This window comes from Trifolium pratense, linkage group LG3 (genome assembly GCF_020283565.1).
Source record: "Trifolium pratense cultivar HEN17-A07 linkage group LG3, ARS_RC_1.1, whole genome shotgun sequence".
Lineage (NCBI taxonomy): Eukaryota > Viridiplantae > Streptophyta > Magnoliopsida > Fabales > Fabaceae > Trifolium > Trifolium pratense.
This window is the reverse complement of record NC_060061.1, coordinates 51,390,966-51,412,119: the sequence shown is the minus strand read 5'-3', so window position 1 is coordinate 51,412,119 and position 21,154 is coordinate 51,390,966. Positions and strand designations below refer to the sequence as shown.

Sequence of the window (21,154 nt, the reverse complement as noted above, 5' to 3'; positions counted from 1 at the left end):
TTTCCTATAAACAACAACTTCAGTAACAAAATAGAGCCAAAATAATCAATGGAAGCATAGAGTGGAGGTTAACTTAAGCTAAAAGGAACCATGACAGCCCAGTGGCAGATCATTTCCAAAATTGATTAGTGAAACTGTTTGAAAAAGCTTATGGAAAAAGTTTATGAGATGTCCACAACTTAACTTATGAATATAATTGACTTTATTTCATCTTTTGTCATAAAAATAGTTTATACATAAACCATTTTATGATAATTTTTTATGCAATAAGCGCTTAACTAAGTTGTCTATTCAAACACAAACGGAAAGGCAAGAGAGAATGAGAGATTACATAGTTCAAAACAAAAATTATTAACCTTTTCATGACTAGCTTCATTCGAGGCACATAGCATTAAAAAAGCTTAATTTCATAATCTAAGCATGTTTTTGATGCATTGGCTAGCAATATTGAATGGTTCATGAGAATATCGTATTAGTATTTTTATCAAAATAAATGATCACTTCTTCGTACAGAGTTTTGATTGACAATTGGGAATTGAGTTCACTTTTTAACTGCTATGAGGCAAGTGGATAGAAAAGAGAGGCATGAGATGGTTGCGAAATGGATTAGAAGGCTTCAAATGACTGAATTTGTGATATAAATAACAAATCTATTGAAGCTATATAGTCATAAATACACATTCAGAGAAGAAAATGATTGTTTCCTTGTCTGCTGGAGTGAAAGACCACTATTTTTAATAATTTTTATCACTTCTTTCTAACAATAAAAAAGTAAAACTGAAAATCAAAACATAGTCAGGGGACGCAAGTTATTCTCCAATCTCTTTTCTATAGACTCATGTATCAAAAACTGAAAAGGGAGTCAAAGTCACAAAGAGAAGATTATATGGTGAATTTAATTAAAAAGAATTACAAGCACAACAAGCCGCAGCGTCCACACATCCAGATGTGGGGCCTACAATTGGACTGCTTGAGCTTTGTGGCAGTGGAACAAACAGCAGTGGTCGCGCCATTCATCTGGTACAAAGGAGAATGGATTGCCACGAGAGCATGGTTTCAGGTCATATGCACCTGACTACATTAACATCTCATCTCAGCTGCCAATCAGGAAATTGTCACATCAGGAATGTGACTAATTGTATGCCAACGCTCCCATCGCTCCTTTTGGTACTGCTGCATAATTAATGGACAATCATGAATGGACAAAGTAGAAAGAGATCTGGGTAGACCCTCCTCTGGCAAGCTCTCAAGAAAAGGACAATCTTCAATATATAGAGATTCAAGTGAAGTGAGGTGGAGAAGACCCTTGTAGTTTATTATTCTTAGGTTGGAACAGTTTATCAATTCAAGAGAGTTAATGGTTGATGGCAGCAAACTCTCCTCCGGAAAGGACTCAAAGAATTCAAAATCATCACTAACCCTGAATTGTTTCAGAGAATTGAGTTGGAACAAACCCCACTCCTCTCTCGAAGCCATCAATTTGGGGCACCTTTCTATTTTGAGACTGCATAGATTGGAAGGCAACTGCCTCCCGAAAAATGATTCCAGCCATGGACTATCGTACAACGCAAGAGAATTAAGGTTGGGGAACAAGTGTAGTGAAAAAGGCAAGGATGAAGAGTGCCAACCTGTTATAGTTAGAGTTTGAAGAGAATTACAGCTAAGAGAATCGAAAGATGGCCATTCTAGATTTGAACCAAAGAAGTCTTCAACTTCCAACTCTTCAAGAAAGGCATTGTTAAACAGAATATTTTTTAAAGAGGATTGAATGATCTGAGTTCCACAAAGGATGACCCTTTTCAAGCTGGATGGCAATTCATTAATCAAAATGTTACCACATCTCTTTAGTTCTAGCTCACTGATATTATCAGTCATGGGAATTGAAGCCTCCAACTCTTCGCAATCAATAATCTCCAATTTTTGCAAAGAAGGGAGGTGTTGAGGAAGGTCACTTTTCAACTTGGGGCAAAGTTTTATACGAAGCTCTTGAAGCAAAGGGAAACTTTCAAGAGATAACCATTCCTTCCATTCAGACATGTTTTCAAATCGCAAAGTTTCAAGGGATCTAAATGGAATAACTGATGAATTATAGCCGGAAAACTCTTTACCAATGATCTCTATTCCATCACAGCCTGAAATGGAAATCTTCTTGAGAGAGGGGAACTGCCCAAGTGGATACTAAATTGGTTAAATGACGATCCCCAAGCCAATTTGGAAAGCTACTGCCTCTGTAGTCTTTGATGGCGAGCCTCATGAGGTTTCTATTTGGTTGAAGAGCCTCCAAGACAGAGACATGTGATTTTGTTATTAAGCCATCCATTTCTCTCCGTTCACCATATGACATACGTAATTCTTCTAAATGTATCTTATCTTTCAAATTTGCTGCCACGGCATCTGCTGGATCAATTACATTTTCCAACCCCGAAATTTGAAGCCTTCCTTGAAGATGGTTGAGTTCCGCCAACTGCTTAATATCAAATCCACACTGCTCTCCCACAACAAAATCAGTCAGCATATGAAGATTGTTTAACCCTCCTATCTTCATTGGCATCTTTTTTATACGAGTGCCTTCCAAATTAAGATAACGTAAATTGATGAGTTTGTAAAAGTCTGAAGGGAGCTCAGTCAGTTTAAAACAATCTTGCAATAAGAGTGTCTGCAAATTATACAGCATACAAATGGAATTAGGTAAGCTTGCAATCTCAGTGTAAGATAGGTCTAGATAGCACAGAAGCTTTAAATTTCTTATCTCATTGGCTAGCTCTAAGAGATTGCAACTAGAGAAAGACAGAATCCGCAAATATTTTAGTCTTGATAACAAATTTTGCTGAATATTGGTGCTTATCTTAAATCGTTGATCACCATAGCCATGTGCTTCTACCATCAAACTGTGTAGTCCCTCAATTTTACTAATATGCTCTAGTTTTCTATCACCATCTTTCAAATCAAGGCAGCACCAAATATGACGCGTCCTTTCAGAGATATCTTGCACGTTATCACCCTCTATTCGCAAGAGGTATTCTCCTGACACTGATTTTGCTAAATCATTGACAAGATCATGCATGATGAAATAGTATTTACCAGTCCATGATGGCCTAATTACTGATTGATGGAAAAACGATATTGATACTAGATCATTGAAGAATTTATTACCCAACTCTTCTTCGTTTCTATCTCTTCCCCAACCCTTCAACAAACCTTCTGCCATCCAAAGCTTTACTAATTCACTCTTGTCAAACTCATAGCCCTTGGGAAATATAGAACAATAAGTAAAACAACGCTTCAGATTGGAAGAGAGGTTAAGGTAACTCAATCTCAGTATGGAGTTAATGTTGCTGTCACCCTCGGGTAAACGCCACCAATCAGCTTCCAATATCTTAACCCATTCACTTTCATTGAATTTTCTTTGCAAGAGATTCCCCAATGTTTTCAAAGCTAAGGGTAACCCCCACACTTTTCTACTATTTTCTTGGCAATCGATTCAAGATTTGGATAATCAAACACATTCCTACCTTGAAAAGCATGTTTCACAAATAAACTCCGAGAGTCACAGTCCTCTAATTGCTTTAAGTGAAGTAGTCCGGTGGATCTCATGATTGATGCTACTTCCGTGTCATATGTTGTCATGATCATCTTACTTCCTGAAGATCCACATTTACAAAGATGTAGTAAGTGCTCACACATATTCCGATCCATTTTGCAGACACCATCCAGAACAAGCAAATATTTCTTTCCCGCCAGCATATGTTGCAATTGACGTTGGAGCATATTCACGTCATCAGTATATTCTCCTCCAAAATAATTAGTTGTTTGACTAAAATAATGAGTTGACCTGAGAATAGATTGTAAGAGAGCAACAAGACTATTAGCTTCTGAAACACAGGCCCAAGCTTTAATTTTGAATTGCTCCATCATCCTGTGGTCATTGTAAACAAGTCGGGCAAGGGTTGTCTTACCCATCCCAATCAGACCCACTATGCTGATTATGGGTACATGGTTGTCACAGTCACTGTCATCAAGTAAAAATTTGATTATTTCCTCTTTCTCATGCTCTCTACCATATATGTCAGAGTCATCCACCAAAAATTCAGTTGTATATATACTTGACAATTGCGGATTGACTCCAATTACATAACTAGCTTCGTGAAGTCCTAATCTTTTTTTTTCCTCTGCAAGAACATTTAACCTCTTCAGCAATACTTTAATCCTAGATTCAAATCGATTAATAGAACCTGAAATAAAGCGTCCTATCTTGCCCTTTTGTTGTGCGTCAATTGCAATCACATCCAATACCTGCTCTACTTCGTATAACACATGTTTGAGATCATCAAACCAATTCTTCACGGTTAGGTCTTGGTACTGCAATTCCCCAGCCTCATCCAGCCCTTCATTGATAGAATACAATGTGGTGTCCAGTTTTTTCCCCAGCCCTTCGCTGAAGTAGTCTCTGAAATCTCTTGAGGCCAACCTCTCAAAAATCACTTGAAAGACAGACGAAAGAAATGCCCCAGCCCCACCAACAACAACCTCTTCCATAATAATAACTGAACACAGAAAAAGGAACTCAGGTCTGAGCGTGGTTCACAACTCTGAGAGGCTATCTGCAAGAATATGTGGTTATTTATTTATTTTTTGTTTGACCAAAGGTTATGCATTCTGCTATCTAGTGAAATACAACTATTCTATATGATTGAATTCTAATAAAATATGTCATTTCACAAAAAATATTGAGGCCATATTTAGATAAACAACTTATTTACAGTTTAGAGCATAATAAACACTTATCACAATAAGTGCTTATGTATGAGCTATTTTTATGGCAAAATATAGAATAAAGTTAAATAATTTTCATATAAGCTATTTTCATGAGCTATCTTGGAGAACTTATGAAAATGAACCTACGAACAGTAAACAAAGTTGTTTTCATAAGTTCTCTAAATAGTTTCCCAAAACATAAGTCAATAGATAAGTTTAAATAAGTCAACCCAAACAGACTCATAATCTATGGTTAAAGTCTTCTATTGTATAATCGTGGTTGCACTAAAGTGGTTAATGAACTTTAAGGACAAAATCTTCGAGTTCAAATATGGTTAGATAGAGAGAGAGAGAGAGAGAGAGAGAGAGAGAGAGTTACCTGAGCTTGTTTTTCAACTGACTGAAACTGGGACCGGTCACCAGAAAGAGTGTGAAGGGGGGTTGTAGAAGAGAAGAGAGTGAAGCATCAAAATGATATGAAGCACTTTTTGTAACAAATGAATCCAGACCGATTCTGTTTCGCGCGTCAACGGTACAAAAATCCAACACCTACCGATTACAACTAGGGGTGGCAAAGTGGGCATGCCCGCCCCGTTTAGGTCCACCCCGTTTAGGTCCGCCCAAAAGCGGGGCGGGGTAATTTAGGTGTCCGGGTTCAACAACTCAAGCCCGCCAATTTATTGGCTACGCCAAATACTCTTTTTTTTTTTAATTTGAATTATAACTTCACAATTCTTACCTCTTAGTCGATGTTAAAAAAAATACTAGCAGATTGCATTGAGAGAAGATTGTGAAGTTAAGCAGGTTGAATTATAACTTCATAATTCCTTAAAATTCTTACCTCCTATTTTTAAACTAAAAGAAAATAGGGATAATTAAGAGTTGAGAAAAGATTGCTGCAGAGAATAGGGATAATTAAACTAACAAAAACATTAATAAAGTTAATAAGTAATTTCTTACAATTACCCATAATTAAACTAACACTTACAATTACCCTTAATTAAACTAACAGAAACATCAACTAAGTTAATAAGTAATTCATTACAATATAAGATAAAAGGATAAATACTAGCATAAAGGGAGCATGACGGCGGATGAAATGAATGAATGAAACAAACAACCCTAATTTTGGCAAAAAAAGAAACTTGAAGTTTTATATAAGAGAAAAATATTACTGGATTGAGATTTGGGCTCCTCATTCCAAGCCCAATTTTCAGTAAAAGTAAAAAAATATAAAAAATTAAAAAGCCCACGGGCTAACCCGCCCCGCCCCGTTTTTTAGGCGGGGCGGACCACCTTAAGGTAGCGAGCCGAAAACCTCAGCCCGGCCCGCCAAAAATGGTGGGTCAAACAGGTCAGCCCGGCTCGTTTCACCACCCCTAATTACAACCACGGTGTTTATTTATTGTTAATCTTCTACCATTTGCACTCTGTTCACATGATGATGATGTATAAAGACTATGACATGCATTCATTAAAAAAGACTTGGACATATATATATATATATATATATATATATATATATATATATATATATATATATATATATATATGAATAATGCTAACAACACACTCTTTAACAAACAGACTCTTTAACCAGTAGAAAAGAGTGTGTTAGAATGTGTGTTGTTAAAGAGTGTCTTGCTAGCACTCCTCATATATATATATATATATATATATATATATATATATATAGAATTGTTGCAACAGTTCGGTTCAGTTTTCTCTATGAACCAAACCATGAACAGTCCTAGCAGGACTCGAGGTCTGACCGGATGCTCCATTTACTCACCTTAAATGTAAATTTCTAGAGACTAGGCAATTTCACTAACTTAAGAGTGTGTTTGGAAGGGGGAATTTTTTGAGGTAAAGTAATGTTTTGAGGGAATTCAAATTATTTGAGGTGAATACCATTGTTTCGATAATAATTTGAAGAATTTTCAAAATGATGGAAATTTATGAAGTATTTTGTTCAAGTTAAATTTAGAGAATTTCAAAATGACACATAAAACCAAAGAATTTGAAATTTCTTCTTCTCTTTAAATTTTTAAAAATTACTAATTGATCGAAAAACCTAAAATTAGCCAAAATAACATAAAATCGGCAGAAAATCCAAAAAATCGGCAAAAAAAACCCTTAAATCGGCTAACATCCCAAAAATCGACTATAAACCCTAAAATCAACCGAAAACCCAAAAGATCGGCCGAAAAACCTAAAATCCACCAAAAATCCAAAAAATATGCCGAAAAACCCACAATCGACTCTAAACCCAAAAAACTCGGCCAAAAATCTAAAATCGGCCAAAATCCCAAAAATCGGCTATAAACCCTAAAATCGGCCGAAAACCCAAAAAATCGGCCGAAAAACCTAAAATCGCATGAAAACCCAAAAAATCGGCCGAAAAACCTAAAATCGTCCAAAAACCCAAAACATCGGCCGAAAAACCAAAAAATATGCCGCAAAACCCAAAGTCGTCCCTAAACCCAAAAAAAATCGGCCGAAAAACCTAAAATCGGCAAAAATTCCAAAAAATCGACCGAAAAACTTAAAATCAGCCAAAAACACTAAAATCAACTATAAACCCTAAAATCGGCTGAAAACCTAAAAAATCGACTGAAAAATCTAAAATCGTCCCTAAATGCAAAAAACTCGGCTGAAAACTTAAAATCGGTCAATATCCCAAAAATCGACTATAAACCCAAAAAATCAGCCAAAATCTCAAAAATTGACTATAAACCCTAAAATCGAACGAAAACTCAAAAAATCGACAAAAAAACTTAAAATTGTCCAAAAACCCTAAAATCGACTATAAACCTTAAAATCGGCTGAAAAATCTAAAATCGTCCCTAAACCCAAAAAACTCGGCCGAAAACCTAAAATCGACCCAAAATCCTAAAATCGGCTATAAACTCTAAAATTGGCCGAAAAATCTAAAATCGACCGAAAACCCAAAAATCGACTATAAACCCAGTTTTCGACCGATTTTAGGGTTTATAGACTATTTTTGGGTTTTCGGCCGTTTTTTTGGGTTTAGGGTCAATTTTTGGTTTTTCGTCTGATTTTTTGGACTTTCAGCCGATTTTAGAGTTTATAGTCGATTTTAGGGTTTTTGGTCTATTTTAGGTTTTTCGGCCGTTTTTTTGTGTTTACGGTCGATTTTAGGTTTTGGGCCGATTTTTTGGGTTTGCGGCCGGTTTTTTGAGTTCCTTGTCGATTTTGGGTTTACGTTCATTTTAGGTTTTCGGCCACTTTTTTGGGTTTAGGGTCAATTTTATTAAGATAAATAAAATTAAGTGAAGAAAATTTAATTACATTACCCGAACAAAGAATTTTACAATTGATGAAATTTCACCACTTTATCCAAACAATAGAATTTGAAAATCAAGGAATTCCAATTGAATTCCCTAGTATTTAAAATCCCTTAAATTTCTAGAATCCCCATCCAAACACACTCTAATTGTTAGACCAGCGGCAAATCATTTCGTTTTCAAAGCAAATACATTTCCAAAATTGATTTGGGAAACTATTTGAGAGAGCTTATGAAAAAATATTATGACATGTCGACGAATTGTATTTAGCTTATTTCAGTGAGTTCCCCCGGGATAGCTTGTGCATACAACTTATGACTTATATGAAAACAATTTGACTTTATTTCATCATTTGTTATAGAAATAGCTTACACATAAAGCTCTCCATCCGCAAAAATGTCACTGTTTCTGAATAAGATTTGTATGTTTTCGCTGTTAGTATTTTCAGATATACTTCTATGATTTGTGTCTCCTTTTGAAGGTTCATATAAGCACGCTTTGAAACTAATTTACCTATGAACAATGACAAATCTGCATGTCCATGTAAGGAAAAAATGATCTTAACAATTAAGCTTTTATATAAATAGGTAGAATCAGTAAAATTTGAAAATGAAGAATGCCATGACATGATAATTTGTGCTGATAAATGCATTTAACATGAAATTAAGAAGGGATACAAAAGTCATAAGAATAACAAAGAGAAGATTATATAGTGAATTAAACTAAAAAGAATACAAGCACAACAAGTCGCAGCGTCTACACATTGAAATAGCCAACAATTAAACCATGCTTGAGCTTAGTGGTCGTGGAACAAACAGCCACACATCCTTCTGGTTGTGTGTGACAGCAGTGGTCGCGCCATTCATCTGGTACAAATGAGAATGGATGGCTAAAATAGCATGGTTTCAGGTCAAATGCAAGTGTCAGAAACACCAATGCAACATATATCGCAGACAGCGAGCACTGTTCAATAAAAATATAGTATCTTATGCATTATTTTTACCATTTAAAAGAAAACTTAATAATGTTTGACAAGTATAAACAGATTAGTGAATGCGGTACACCTGGATACAATAGCATATCATCTCAGCCGCCAATCAGGAAATTGTCACAGAAGGGATGTGACTAATTGTATGCCAACGTTCTCCTCCCTCCTTTTGGTACAGCTCCTTAACTATTGGACAATCATGAATATACAAAGTAGAAAGGGAGCTGGGTAGACCCTCCGCTGGCAAGCTCTCAAGACAAGGACAATCTTCAATATATAGAGATTCAAGTGAAGTGAGGTGGAGAAGACCATTGTGGTTTATTATTCTTAGGTTGGAACAATTTATCAACTCAAGAGAGTTAATATTTGATGGCAGCAGACTCTCCTCTGAACAAGACTCAAAGATTTCAAAATCATCACTAACCCTGAATTGTTTCAGAGAATTGAGTTGGAACAAACCCCACTCCTCTCCCAAAGCCATCAATTTGGGGCATCTTTCTATTTTGAGACTGCATAGATTGGAAGGCAACTGCCTCCCATAAAATGATTCCAGCCATGGACTATCGTACAATGCGAGAGAGTTCAGATTGGGGAAAAAGTATAGTGCAAAAGGCAAGGAGGAAGAGTGCCAACCTGTTATAGTTAGAGTACAAAGAGAATTACAGCAACGTAAATCCAAAGAGGACCATTCTAGATTTGGGCCAAAGAAGTCTTCAACTTCCAACTCTTCAAGAAAGGCACTCTTTAATAGAATTCTCTCTAGCAAGGATCGAATGACCCGAGTTCCACAAAGGATGACCCTTTTCAAGCTGGATGGAATTTCATTTATCAAAATGTCATCACATCGCTTTAGTTCTAGCTCACTGATATTATCAGCCTTGGGAATTGAAGCCTCCAACTCTTGGCAATCTATAATTTCCAATTTTTGCAAAGAAGGAAGGTGTTTGATCGTGAGACGCGACAATGACCGCAAGTATACAGTCGTGTCGTGTAGTTTTAAAAGATATCGAACCCAAAGGACCAATAATCGACCTACCGTATTCTAGTGTTGCTTTGTAAATCTAAGGCTAATGATTTAAAGGGTTATGATTAATTGAATAACTAAAATAAGAGGAAACAAATATTTTTAGATTTTTAATATGTAAATAAAATATTGCTAGGACGTGCTATTAGTTGCTTCAGAGGGTTCAATACTTAGTTCGCGCTAGACAAAATTACTACCACATCTAATTGTCGTATTTTAATAAAATCGATGCTCCAGGCGAAAGCCGTTCTCACTTTCAGCTCTCACAACTCGCATCATGAAATTAATAAAATACTTTACAAAGTAATTGCATTACTTCTAGATTTTAGTGGTGTAAACAGTTAAATTTTCGAAATTATATTGTTTTAAAAATACAATTCAGATAGTATTATAAATTATAAAGGTGGTGCTTAACTCTCGTCCTCACACCCGCTAATAAAATACTCTTTGAAAAAAAATATAATTTAATTAACTCTAATCCCAACTCTCGTTGCGAATTAGATTTAATGTTCAGTTTTTACTATCTAGTAGAAATCTCACGCTCTCGCTCTATTGATTTTTACTTTAATTAATTCTCACTCTCGTGATGAATTATAATCAACGCTTAATTAAAAACTGCTTAAGAAAATAAAACCGTTGTCAGTTTTCAAGAATTATATTTAATTTAAAAACACTAATCTCAGCTCTCGCAAATCTTGACTAGCGTTATACTTAGATAAAATAAATGCTCAGCTCTCACACACTCACTTACCTATTTAAGTACCTTTGAAAACCAATATAAAACTCATTAATCCTAAATAGCTCTCGCGGACTTTAGAACTAACGGTCAGTTTTAACTATCCGGCCCTAAACCTCAACTCTCGTCAATGTTGGTTTATTGCCTTTAAAACAACCCTCACTCTCGTGACGAATTATTTGAAAACGTATTTATTTAAAACTGGTGGTTGAAAACTATTAAGCGCGTATTAACTACCGAACCCCTATTAGCTACTAACTACACATCCTAGCAACGCTAATTTAGCTAGACATAACTAAAACTAAAGACATAAAAATAAAATAAGCAAATAAATAAAAAGACATAATAAAAATAAAAGCAGAAATTAAAAGCATAAAATAAAAATAATAAAATAAAGACAAGAAATAAATAAGACCATAAAATAAAATAAGAACCTGAAATAACAAAAGGAATCTCGAGTACGGACTCCGACAGCGTAATGGTAGGAAAATAAAAAAAACTTATTTTATTCTCAACGGAGAATAAAATAATACTAAACTCTCAACTTTAGAGAAGAAAACCTTGTGGTACTAAGCCTAGTTCTCAATTCTCCAAGTCAAGTGTTCTGTTTTTGAGTGAAGAGAACTAGCCTATTTATACTAAAATACAAGGAGGAAAAGACAAGAACTGGCCGATGTGGGACTTGTAAAAATTCTTCGCGTAGCCGTTTGATTAACTGGATGGCCATGATTTGAAGGAAGTGGCGAGGGCCACTTGGATGCAGCTGGCGGGCGCCATTAGGGCCTTGTTGGCGGTCGCCACTTTGGCTTGGCTGGCGAGCATCTTGTGGGCTGCACATGTGTGGCCCAATTGGCTGCACATGTGTGGCCTTTTGTTCATTTTTGCTCCTTTTCGGTCCGTTTTCGCTCCTTTCTTCAACTCGTACACTTTTTATCTGTTTATTTAAAATATGAGAAATAAGTAACTATTTATATAATAAAACTTCGGAATCGAAATAAAAACATATAGAATATAATAGTAAATTAACTAAATAAATAGCATATTTTTAGGTGTATCAAACTCCCCTAAACTTGAATCATTGCTTGTCCTCAAGCAATTTAGCTTGCATATAGAAAACATTTGAAATGCGAAGCAACTCACACACACAGACTTAGAGAAAAATAACATCACAAGTACTCATACGTGGTCAGAAATTCAAATCGGCTAAGATTAATTAGTTAGGTTCTTTATACAATCAAGAAGGGTATTTCAACGACACACAAAGTTCTCCCTCTTATACATATCGAATTTGGATCATGCCGTTGTACTAAAATCTAAATCTTCTCCTTTGTTTCATCCTTTTTCATTCTAGACAGTCACATTAAGACCCTTTATCTATGTCACACACATGGTAAGAAAGCCGGTTAGCGTCTTTGTTCATCTTTTTCAACTCGCAAATAGCTTGATGATACAAATTTTGATGATACAAATTTTGTATTAGCAACCATATAAATATTTTCCAAGGTTTAACCGTATTACCACAGTATGACCTTATATATATATTTTTTTCTTTAAGGTTTAACCGTATTACCACAGTATGACCTTAAGAATTTGCTTAGATGATTCGCTTATATTCATCGACAAACCTACTTAATGTGTGACTTCATAGATGGTGTCCGACTGGATAGATAAACTACTAAAGGATTCCACAAATTTGAATCAGGAGATTTTGGCACAATGGTTATTCAAATTGATATCTATACTAGGGAGACTTCTGGGTGTTGGAAAAATACCGATTTTGTTGTGAAATTCCCTAATTTCCTTAACTTAGCCTCTCGTCTTTTCTTAACCTATATACTTTCTAAGTGAGCTATTGTCCTAAGTCTTTGGAAAAAATTTTAATTTGGCTCAAGAAAAAGGAAAAATTTAAAATTTACCCGAAAATAGTGCTATTATTTTATTTGCGAAAAGGGAAATTGTACTAAAAATAAAATAACTGAGAAATAAAATAAGGATGGTAGAATACTCCCCTAAACTTAAATTCAACTGTGTCCTCACTGTTGAGACTCAAGTGTAGCTTTGGAGCACAAAACCTGGTGGAGAGATCATGAGGGAGGATGTTGATAATTTTGGAAATTGTTGAACTGAAGCCTCAAACCGCCTAGCTCTTGTATGACATTGTCGAGCTGTTGTTGACGGTGCTCTTCGGAGCTCTCCCACCTATGATAATAGCCCTGCATCTCATGTTGGTTTTGAAGAATTTGGTCTTGCTGGGCTTGCATGAATGTCATTCGTTCCATCATCTCCTCTTGTTGTTGATGCATGGCATAGAATAATCCATCGCGCTCTTGATTTAGTGCGTTTTGGGCGCGTATCTCATGGAGTACATCATCGATGGAGCTTTGCCTTGATGAGGAGGAACTACCTGCAAAAGTGTTAGAAAAAATGTGTAGTGTGTGCAGGTGGAACAATATTTTCGCCCCCACCAGCAGCAACATTTGGAGAAATGTGCGTGGGAGCTCTATTAGGCACAGAATTATTAGAGATAGTCATAAAAAGAAAATAAGAGAAAGCAAAAATTAAAGAAAACTCATGGGTTGCCTCCCATGCAGCGCTTTGTTTAACGTCGGTAGCTCGACTATTTAGCCCTATAGGTCAACATGGTTCCTCCTCTAGATTCACATCTTTTAAATTATGCTCAATATTCTTGGGTCTCCATTTGAAAATGTCAGACCATTTCATAGGTCTTCTCTTCTTTTTTTCTTTCTTTTTCTTAGAGACACCCGGGGGTATTTTATTTTGAGCGATGTTATTTTCTGGGTGGTCTTTTAATATGTCGGGAGGTATTTTCTTAGAAACGGGACCTTTTAATTTTTTCGGAGCTACAGGGGTTCCTTTTTGGAGTCTTGATGGAGTTTTTAGTTTTAAAGTTGGTTTAACATGGCTAGGTTTAGGAACTTGTGTAATCTCTAAACATTTAGCTAGGTCGTCATCACCATTTTTATGAGTTGGAGGGGTGGAAGTTTTTAAAATTTCAGAATGTTTAGTTTGATCCTTCTCACTCTCTTTTCTACATTCTTGGATGACGTCTACCATGTAACAACTATCGTCTATAGCTGGTGCTTTCATGAGTTGCGTTAAAATAAATTCGACTTTTTCTTCACCTACTACAAACGTTAGCTTTCCTTCCTTTACATCTATTACGGCTCCGGCAGTTGCTAAGAATGGCCTTCCTAAAATGATAGGTGTATTGGAATCTTCCCTTATGTCCATGACTATAAAATCGGTAGGGATATAGAATTGACCTACACGTACTGGCACGTTTTCTAGTATACCTAAGGGGTATTTGACAGAACGGTCAGCGAATTGTATTGACATTTTAGTTGGTCTCAATTCTCCTAAATTAAGTTTTTCGCATATGGACATAGGCATTAAGCTGATACTGGCTCCTAAATCGCATAGGGCCCTATCTATTACATAGTTTCCAATTACACAGGGTATGGAAAAACTTCCTGGGTCTTTTAGCTTAGGAGGCATATTATTTTGAAGTATGGAGCTACACTCGGCAGTAAGCATAACGGTTTCTTCTTCCTCGATCTTTTTCTTATTAGTTAAGATATCTTTAAGAAATTTAGCGTACGAGGGCATTCGTGTGATAGCTTCCGTAAAAGGTATTGTGATGTTTAGTTTTTGTAGAAGCTCTACAAATTTCTTAAACTGCCCTACGTTTTTGGATTGTACTAATCTTTGAGGATACGGGATGGGTGGTTTATATGGTGGGGGAGGAACGTAAGGTTTCTCTTTCTCTTGGGTTTCCTCTCCACTATCCTCCTTTTCTTTTGGTTCACTCTCCTTCTCGGTTGTCTTATCAGAATTGGGTTGCATGGTAGGATTTTTAGTTCTAGGATCAGCCGGTCCATCGTATTGTGTCCCACTTTGTAATATAACAGCATTCACATGTCCCCTAGGGTTTGGCTGAGGCTGGCCAGGAAATATGCCTGCAGGAGCAGAGGTAGATGCTTGTTGTTGTGCCACTTGTGCGATTTGTGTTTCTAACATCTTATTGTGAGTGGTCAAGAGTTCTAGCCTGCTTGTTAATTGCTTAATTTGCTCATTAGTGTGTATGTTTTGATTTAGGAATTCCTTGTTAGTTTGAGTTTGTACGGCTATGAAGTTCTCCATCATCAATTCAAGGTTTGACTTTATAGGAGCATTTTGAGCAGGTTTTTGGAATCCTGGTGGCGAAGGAGTAGGTGCTTGGCCAGGTGCATATAAAGCGTTGTTGCTATTGTACGAAAGGTACGGGTGATTTCTCTGGTTTTGGTTGTAAGAGTTCCCTTGAGTGTAATTCACTTGGTCGGTGGGAGCTTCGGTTAGAAGTCGACATTCAGCGATAGTATGACCTTGAGCTCCGCACAACTCACAATTTTGTATTGTTGCAGCCACGGTGGCTTTGGGTGCGTTGGTTAGACTCTCTATCTTTTGAGTTAAGGCATCTAACTTGGCGTTGATGTGGTCCATGTTGCTGATTTCGTACATTTCACCTTTCGTTTGAGGTTTCTCTACCGTTGTTCTCTCGTTTCCCCACTGATAATGGTTCTGAGCCATGCTCTCGATAAGCTGATAGGCTTGGTTGTATGGTTTATCCATAAGTGCGCCACCAGCTGCGGCGTCTATGGTCAATCTTGTGTTGTACAAGAGACCATTGTAAAAGGTGTGGATAATTAGCCAATTTTCGAGCCCATGATGAGGACATATCCTAATCATTTCTTTGTATCTTTCCCATGCTTCGAAAAGAGATTCGTTGTCTCTTTGTCTAAATCCATTGATTTGGGCTCTTAGCATAGCAGTTTTGCTAGGCGGGAAATATCTCGCTAAAAAGACTTTCTTCAACTCGTTCCATGTTGCGACTGAGTTGGATGGTAGGGACTGGAGCCAGGCTCTAGCTTTATCTCTTAATGAGAATGGGAATAAGCGAAGTCTTATAGCTTCGGGACTGACACCATTTGCCTTCACGGTATCCGCGTATTGCAAGAATATGGACAAATGTAAATTGGGGTCGTCCGTGGGGTTTCCGGAGAATTGGTTTTGTTGTACGGCCGACAACAACGAAGGTTTAAGCTCAAAGTTATTTGCCTCAATAGCGGGGGCAGCGATGCTATTGTGAGGTTCAGCTTGCGAAGGAATAGCGTATGACTTAAGTGGACGGTTTTGCGGTCCTTCAGCCATATCTGGTTCGTTAACTATATAAGGAAGAGGAATCTCTAATTGATTTTCTAAATTTCTACGTCTTTAAAAGACGTTCGGGTTCGCTAACTAGTTGCACCAATCTTTCGCCTCTAGAGCGAGTGCTTGGCATGCAACAAACGAACTAATCGGGGTAAAATAAAATAAAAATAAAATTGCCTTAGTCTCTACGGTGTAACACTGGAGTTACGATATCGACTAAATTGGTCCCCGGCAACGGCGCCAAAAACTTGATCGTGAGACGCGACAATGACCGCAAGTATACAGTCGTGTCGTGTAGTTTTAAAAGATATCGAACCCAAAGGACCAATAATCGACCTACCGTATTCTAGTGTTGCTTTGTAAATCTAAGGCTAATGATTTAAAGGGTTATGATTAATTGAATAACTAAAATAAGAGGAAACAAATATTTTTAGATTTTTAATATGTAAATAAAATATTGCTAGGACGTGCTATTAGTTGCTTCAGAGGGTTCAATACTTAGTTCGCGCTAGACAAAATTACTACCACATCTAATTGTCGTATTTTAATAAAATCGATGCTCCAGGCGAAAGCCGTTCTCACTTCCAGCTCTCACAACTCGCATCATGAAATTAATAAAATACTTTACAAAGTAATTGCATTACTTCTAGATTTTAGTGGTGTAAACAGTTAAATTTTCGAAATTATATTGTTTTAAAAATACAATTCAGATAGTATTATAAATTATAAAGGTGGTGCTTAACTCTCGTCCTCACACCCGCTAATAAAATACTCTTTGAAAAACAATATAATTTAATTAACTCTAATCCCAACTCTCGTTGCGAATTAGATTTAATGTTCAGTTTTTACTATCTAGTAGAAATCTCACGCTCTCGCTCTATTGATTTTTACTTTAATTAATTCTCACTCTCGTGATGAATTATAATCAACGCTTAATTAAAAACTGCTTAAGAAAATAAAACCGTTGTCAGTTTTCAAGAATTATATTTAATTTAAAAACACTAATCTCAGCTCTCGCAAATCTTGACTAGCGTTATACTTAGATAAAATAAATGCTCAGCTCTCACACACTCACTTACCTATTTAAGTACCTTTGAAAACCAATATAAAACTCATTAATCCTAAATAGCTCTCGCGGACTTTAGAACTAACGGTCAGTTTTAACTATCCGGCCCTAAACCTCAACTCTCGTCAATGTTGGTTTATTGCCTTTAAAACAACCCTCACTCTCGTGACGAATTATTTGAAAACGTATTTATTTAAAACTGGTGGTTGAAAACTATTAAGCGCGTATTAACTACCGAACCCCTATTAGCTACTAACTACACATCCTAGCAACGCTAATTTAGCTAGACATAACTAAAACTAAAGACATAAAAATAAAATAAGCAAATAAATAAAAAGACATAATAAAAATAAAAGCAGAAATTAAAAGCATAAAATAAAAATAATAAAATAAAGACAAGAAATAAATAAGACCATAAAATAAAATAAGAACCTGAAATAACAAAAGGAATCTCGAGTACGGACTCCGACAGCGTAATGGTAGGAAAATAAAAAAAACTTATTTTATTCTCAACGGAGAATAAAATAATACTAAACTCTCAACTTTAGAGAAGAAAACCTTGTGGTACTAAGCCTAGTTCTCAATTCTCCAAGTCAAGTGTTCTGTTTTTGAGTGAAGAGAACTAGCCTATTTATACTAAAATACAAGGAGGAAAAGACAAGAACTGGCCGATGTGGGACTTGTAAAAATTCTTCGCGTAGCCGTTTGATTAACTGGATGGCCATGATTTGAAGGAAGTGGCGAGGGCCACTTGGATGCAGCTGGCGGGCGCCATTAGGGCCTTGTTGGCGGTCGCCACTTTGGCTTGGCTGGCGAGCATCTTGTGGGCTGCACATGTGTGGCCCAATTGGCTGCACATGTGTGGCCTTTTGTTCATTTTTGCTCCTTTTCGGTCCGTTTTCGCTCCTTTCTTCAACTCGTACACTTTTTATCTGTTTATTTAAAATATGAGAAATAAGTAACTATTTATATAATAAAACTTCGGAATCGAAATAAAAACATATAGAATATAATAGTAAATTAACTAAATAAATAGCATATTTTTAGGTGTATCAGTGTTGCGGAAGATCACTTTTCAACTTTGGACAATGTTTTATACATAGCTGTTGAAGCAAAGGGAAACCTTCAAGACATAACCATTCCGTCAATTCAGACATGTGCTCAAATCGCAAAGTTTCAAGGGATCTAAATGGAACATTTGATGAATTATAGCCATAAAACTTTGTACCAATGATCTCTATTCCATCACAGCCTGAAATGCAAAGATTCTTGAGAGAGGTGAACTGCCCAAGTGGTGGCAACTGGGAACGGAGTTTACATCCCAACAATTCAAGCGATACTAAATTGGGTAAATGATGATCCTCAAGCCAATCTGGAAAGCTACTGCCTCTGTAGTCTTTGATGGTTAGCCTCATGAGGTTTCTATTTGGTTGAAGAGCCTCCAAGACATAGACATGTGCTTTAGTTACTGATCCATCCATTTCTCTCCATTCATCGTATGACATACTTAATTCTTCTAAATGTTTCTTATCTTTCAAGTTTGCTGCCATAGCATGTGCCGGATCAATGACATTTTTCAACCCTGAAATTTGAAGCCTTCCTTGCAGATAATTGAGTTCCGCCAACTGCTTAATATCAATTCCACACTGCTCTCCCACAACAAAATTAGTCAGCATCTCAAGATTGTTTAACCCTCTTATCTTCGTTGGCATCTTCTTAATATTAGTGCCTTTCAGATTAAGATGACGCAAATTGACGAGTTTGCAAAAATCTGAAGGAAGCTCAGTCAATTTAAAACATTCTTCTAATAAGAGTGTATGCAAATTATACAGCATACAAATGGAATTTGTTAAGCTTGTAATCTCAGTATAAGATAGGTCTAGATAACGCAGAAGCTTTAAGTTGCTTATCTCATCCGCTAGCTCCGAGAGATTGCAACCGTAGAAAGATAACATCCGCAAATATTTTAGTCTTGAAAACAAATTATGCTGAACATTGGTTGCTATCTTAAACCGCTGGTCACCATAGCCATGTGCTTCTACCATCAGATTGTGTAGTCCCTTAATTTTAAGAATCTGATTTAGTTTTCTATGACCATCTTCCAAATCAAGACAGCACCAAATGTGACGTGTCCTTTTAGGGATATCGTGCACATTATCACCCGCTAATCGTAAGCGAAATGCTCCTGACACTGATTTTGCCAAGTCATTAACAAGATCATGCATGATGAAGTAGTACTTACCAGCCCATGATGGCATAGTTACTGATCGTTGGAAAAACGATATTGACACTAGATCATCGAAGAATTCATTACCCAACTCTTCTTCGCTTTTGTCTCTTCCGCAACACTTCAACAAACCTTCTGCCATCCAAAGCTTGATTAGTTCACCTTTCTCAAACTCATAGCCCTTGGGAAATATGGAACAATAAGCAAAACAATGTTTCAGATTGGAAGAGAGATTAAGGTATTTCATTCTCAATATCGGGATCATGTTAAAGCCAACATCTGTTAAACACTGCAAATCAGTCTCCATTATCTTAGCCCACACTTATCTACTACTTTCTTGCCAATAATTTCTAGATTTGGATATTGACTCGCATTCCTTTCATGAAAAGCACGGCTCACAAATAAACTACAACAGTCACTCTCTTCCAATTGCTTTAAATCAAGTAGCCGGGTGGATCTCATGATTGATGCTACTTCCTTGTCATGTGTAGTCACGACTATCTTACCTTGAGAAGATCCATGGTTAAAAGGAAATAGTAACTTCTCCAAAAATTCTTCATCCCTGCTACAGACACAGTCAAGAACAAGCAAATATTTCTTGCCCGTTATCATCCGTTGCAATTGACGTTGGAGTGTTTCCAAGTCCTTACATTTTGGTGGAGAACAAAATGACCTGAGAATTGATATAGTAAGATCAACAAGATCATAAGATTCTGAATCATGTACCCAAGCTTTAAGTTCAACTTGCTCCATCATCTTGTGGTCATTGTAAACAAGTCGTGCAAGGGTAGTCTTACCTATCCCAATCAGACCCACTATACTGATTATGGGTACCTGGTTTTCACCGTCACTGTCTGAAAGTAAAAACTCGATTATTTCCTCTTTCTCGTGCTCTCTACCATATATGACATAATCATCATCAACCCAAAATGCAGCTGGTAATATCTTGCGAGTGACTCCACCTTCATTACTAGCTTGAAGCCCCAATCTATCCTTTTTCTCTGCAAGAAACTCTATCTTGTGTATCAATGCTTCAATCCTAGCTTCAAATCCTCGATTAATAAAAACCGAAAGAAAGCGTTGTATATTGCCTTTTGGTTGTGCATCAGCAGCAATCACATCCAATAATTGATCTACTTCGTATACCTCATGATTGAGATCATCAAGCCAATTCTTTACGTTTGTGTCACGGTACTGCTTTGTCTCTGCGTCATCCAGCACTTCATTGATAGAATCCAGTGTGATTTCGAAAATTTTCACCAGCCCATCATCGAAGTAGTCTCTGAAATCTTTCGAAGACAACCTCTCACGAATTGCTTGAAACACAGACGAAAGAAATGCCCTACCAACCATGATATTAATTAATCGAACACAAAGAAAAGTATCTCAGACTAAGCGTGGTTCACAACCTCTGAAAGGCTATCTGCAAGAATTGGTGAAATAGAACAATTCTATATGATTGAATTTTTCTTTTTATTAACATAATTTAGTTTAATAAAATTTCATTTCACAAAAAATATCTAATCAAAGGTTAAGCACCACTAGTTTGTAACCCCACACATATTGTCATTACACTTCCAATCCCTCCAGGCCATACAGTTTCCACAGAATTATCCTTACTACACCAGCATAATAGAATAAATTAGTTATGTTAGTTAAACTTTTTGTTAGAAGTTTGTTACTTGAATTTTAGTTGTGTTAGAAGTTGGTTAGTTTGTTAGCTAGCTGCTACTAGTACTACTGCAGTATCAGAACAAGGCAAATAAAAACTTACCATCATGAATATAGCAAAAAACTGTACAAAGGATCTTTTACATTGAAACACTAACATGTTAAAACTTG

At 36.5% G+C, this 21,154-nt stretch overlaps 1 protein-coding gene, 1 non-coding gene and 2 pseudogenes across 2 annotated transcripts; 1 reads left to right on the top strand and 3 right to left on the bottom strand.

Annotated features, from left to right (window-relative positions):
• Nucleotides 1–610: 610 nt before the first annotated feature.
• LOC123913177 lies at nucleotides 611–5,253 on the bottom strand (annotated as a pseudogene).
• Nucleotides 5,254–8,705: 3,452 nt separating this feature from the next.
• Nucleotides 8,706–20,774, bottom strand: LOC123913178 (annotated as a pseudogene).
• Nucleotides 13,391–15,460, bottom strand: LOC123913179. Its single transcript, XM_045963789.1, has one exon. The coding sequence runs from the start codon at nucleotides 15,438–15,440 to the stop codon at nucleotides 13,446–13,448; it is 1,995 nt and encodes a 664-aa protein (XP_045819745.1). The 5' UTR covers nucleotides 15,441–15,460; the 3' UTR covers nucleotides 13,391–13,445.
• LOC123919178 lies at nucleotides 15,529–15,635 on the top strand. The gene has a single exon (XR_006813091.1). It is a non-coding gene; the product is annotated as a small nucleolar RNA R71 (small nucleolar RNA).
• Nucleotides 20,775–21,154: the final 380 nt, after the last annotated feature.

Excerpts from the sequence above, each read along its gene's own strand:
- LOC123913179 (XM_045963789.1), bottom strand. The coding sequence starts at position 15,440 with ATGGATAAACCATACAACCAAGCCTATCAGCTTATCGAGAGCATGGCT.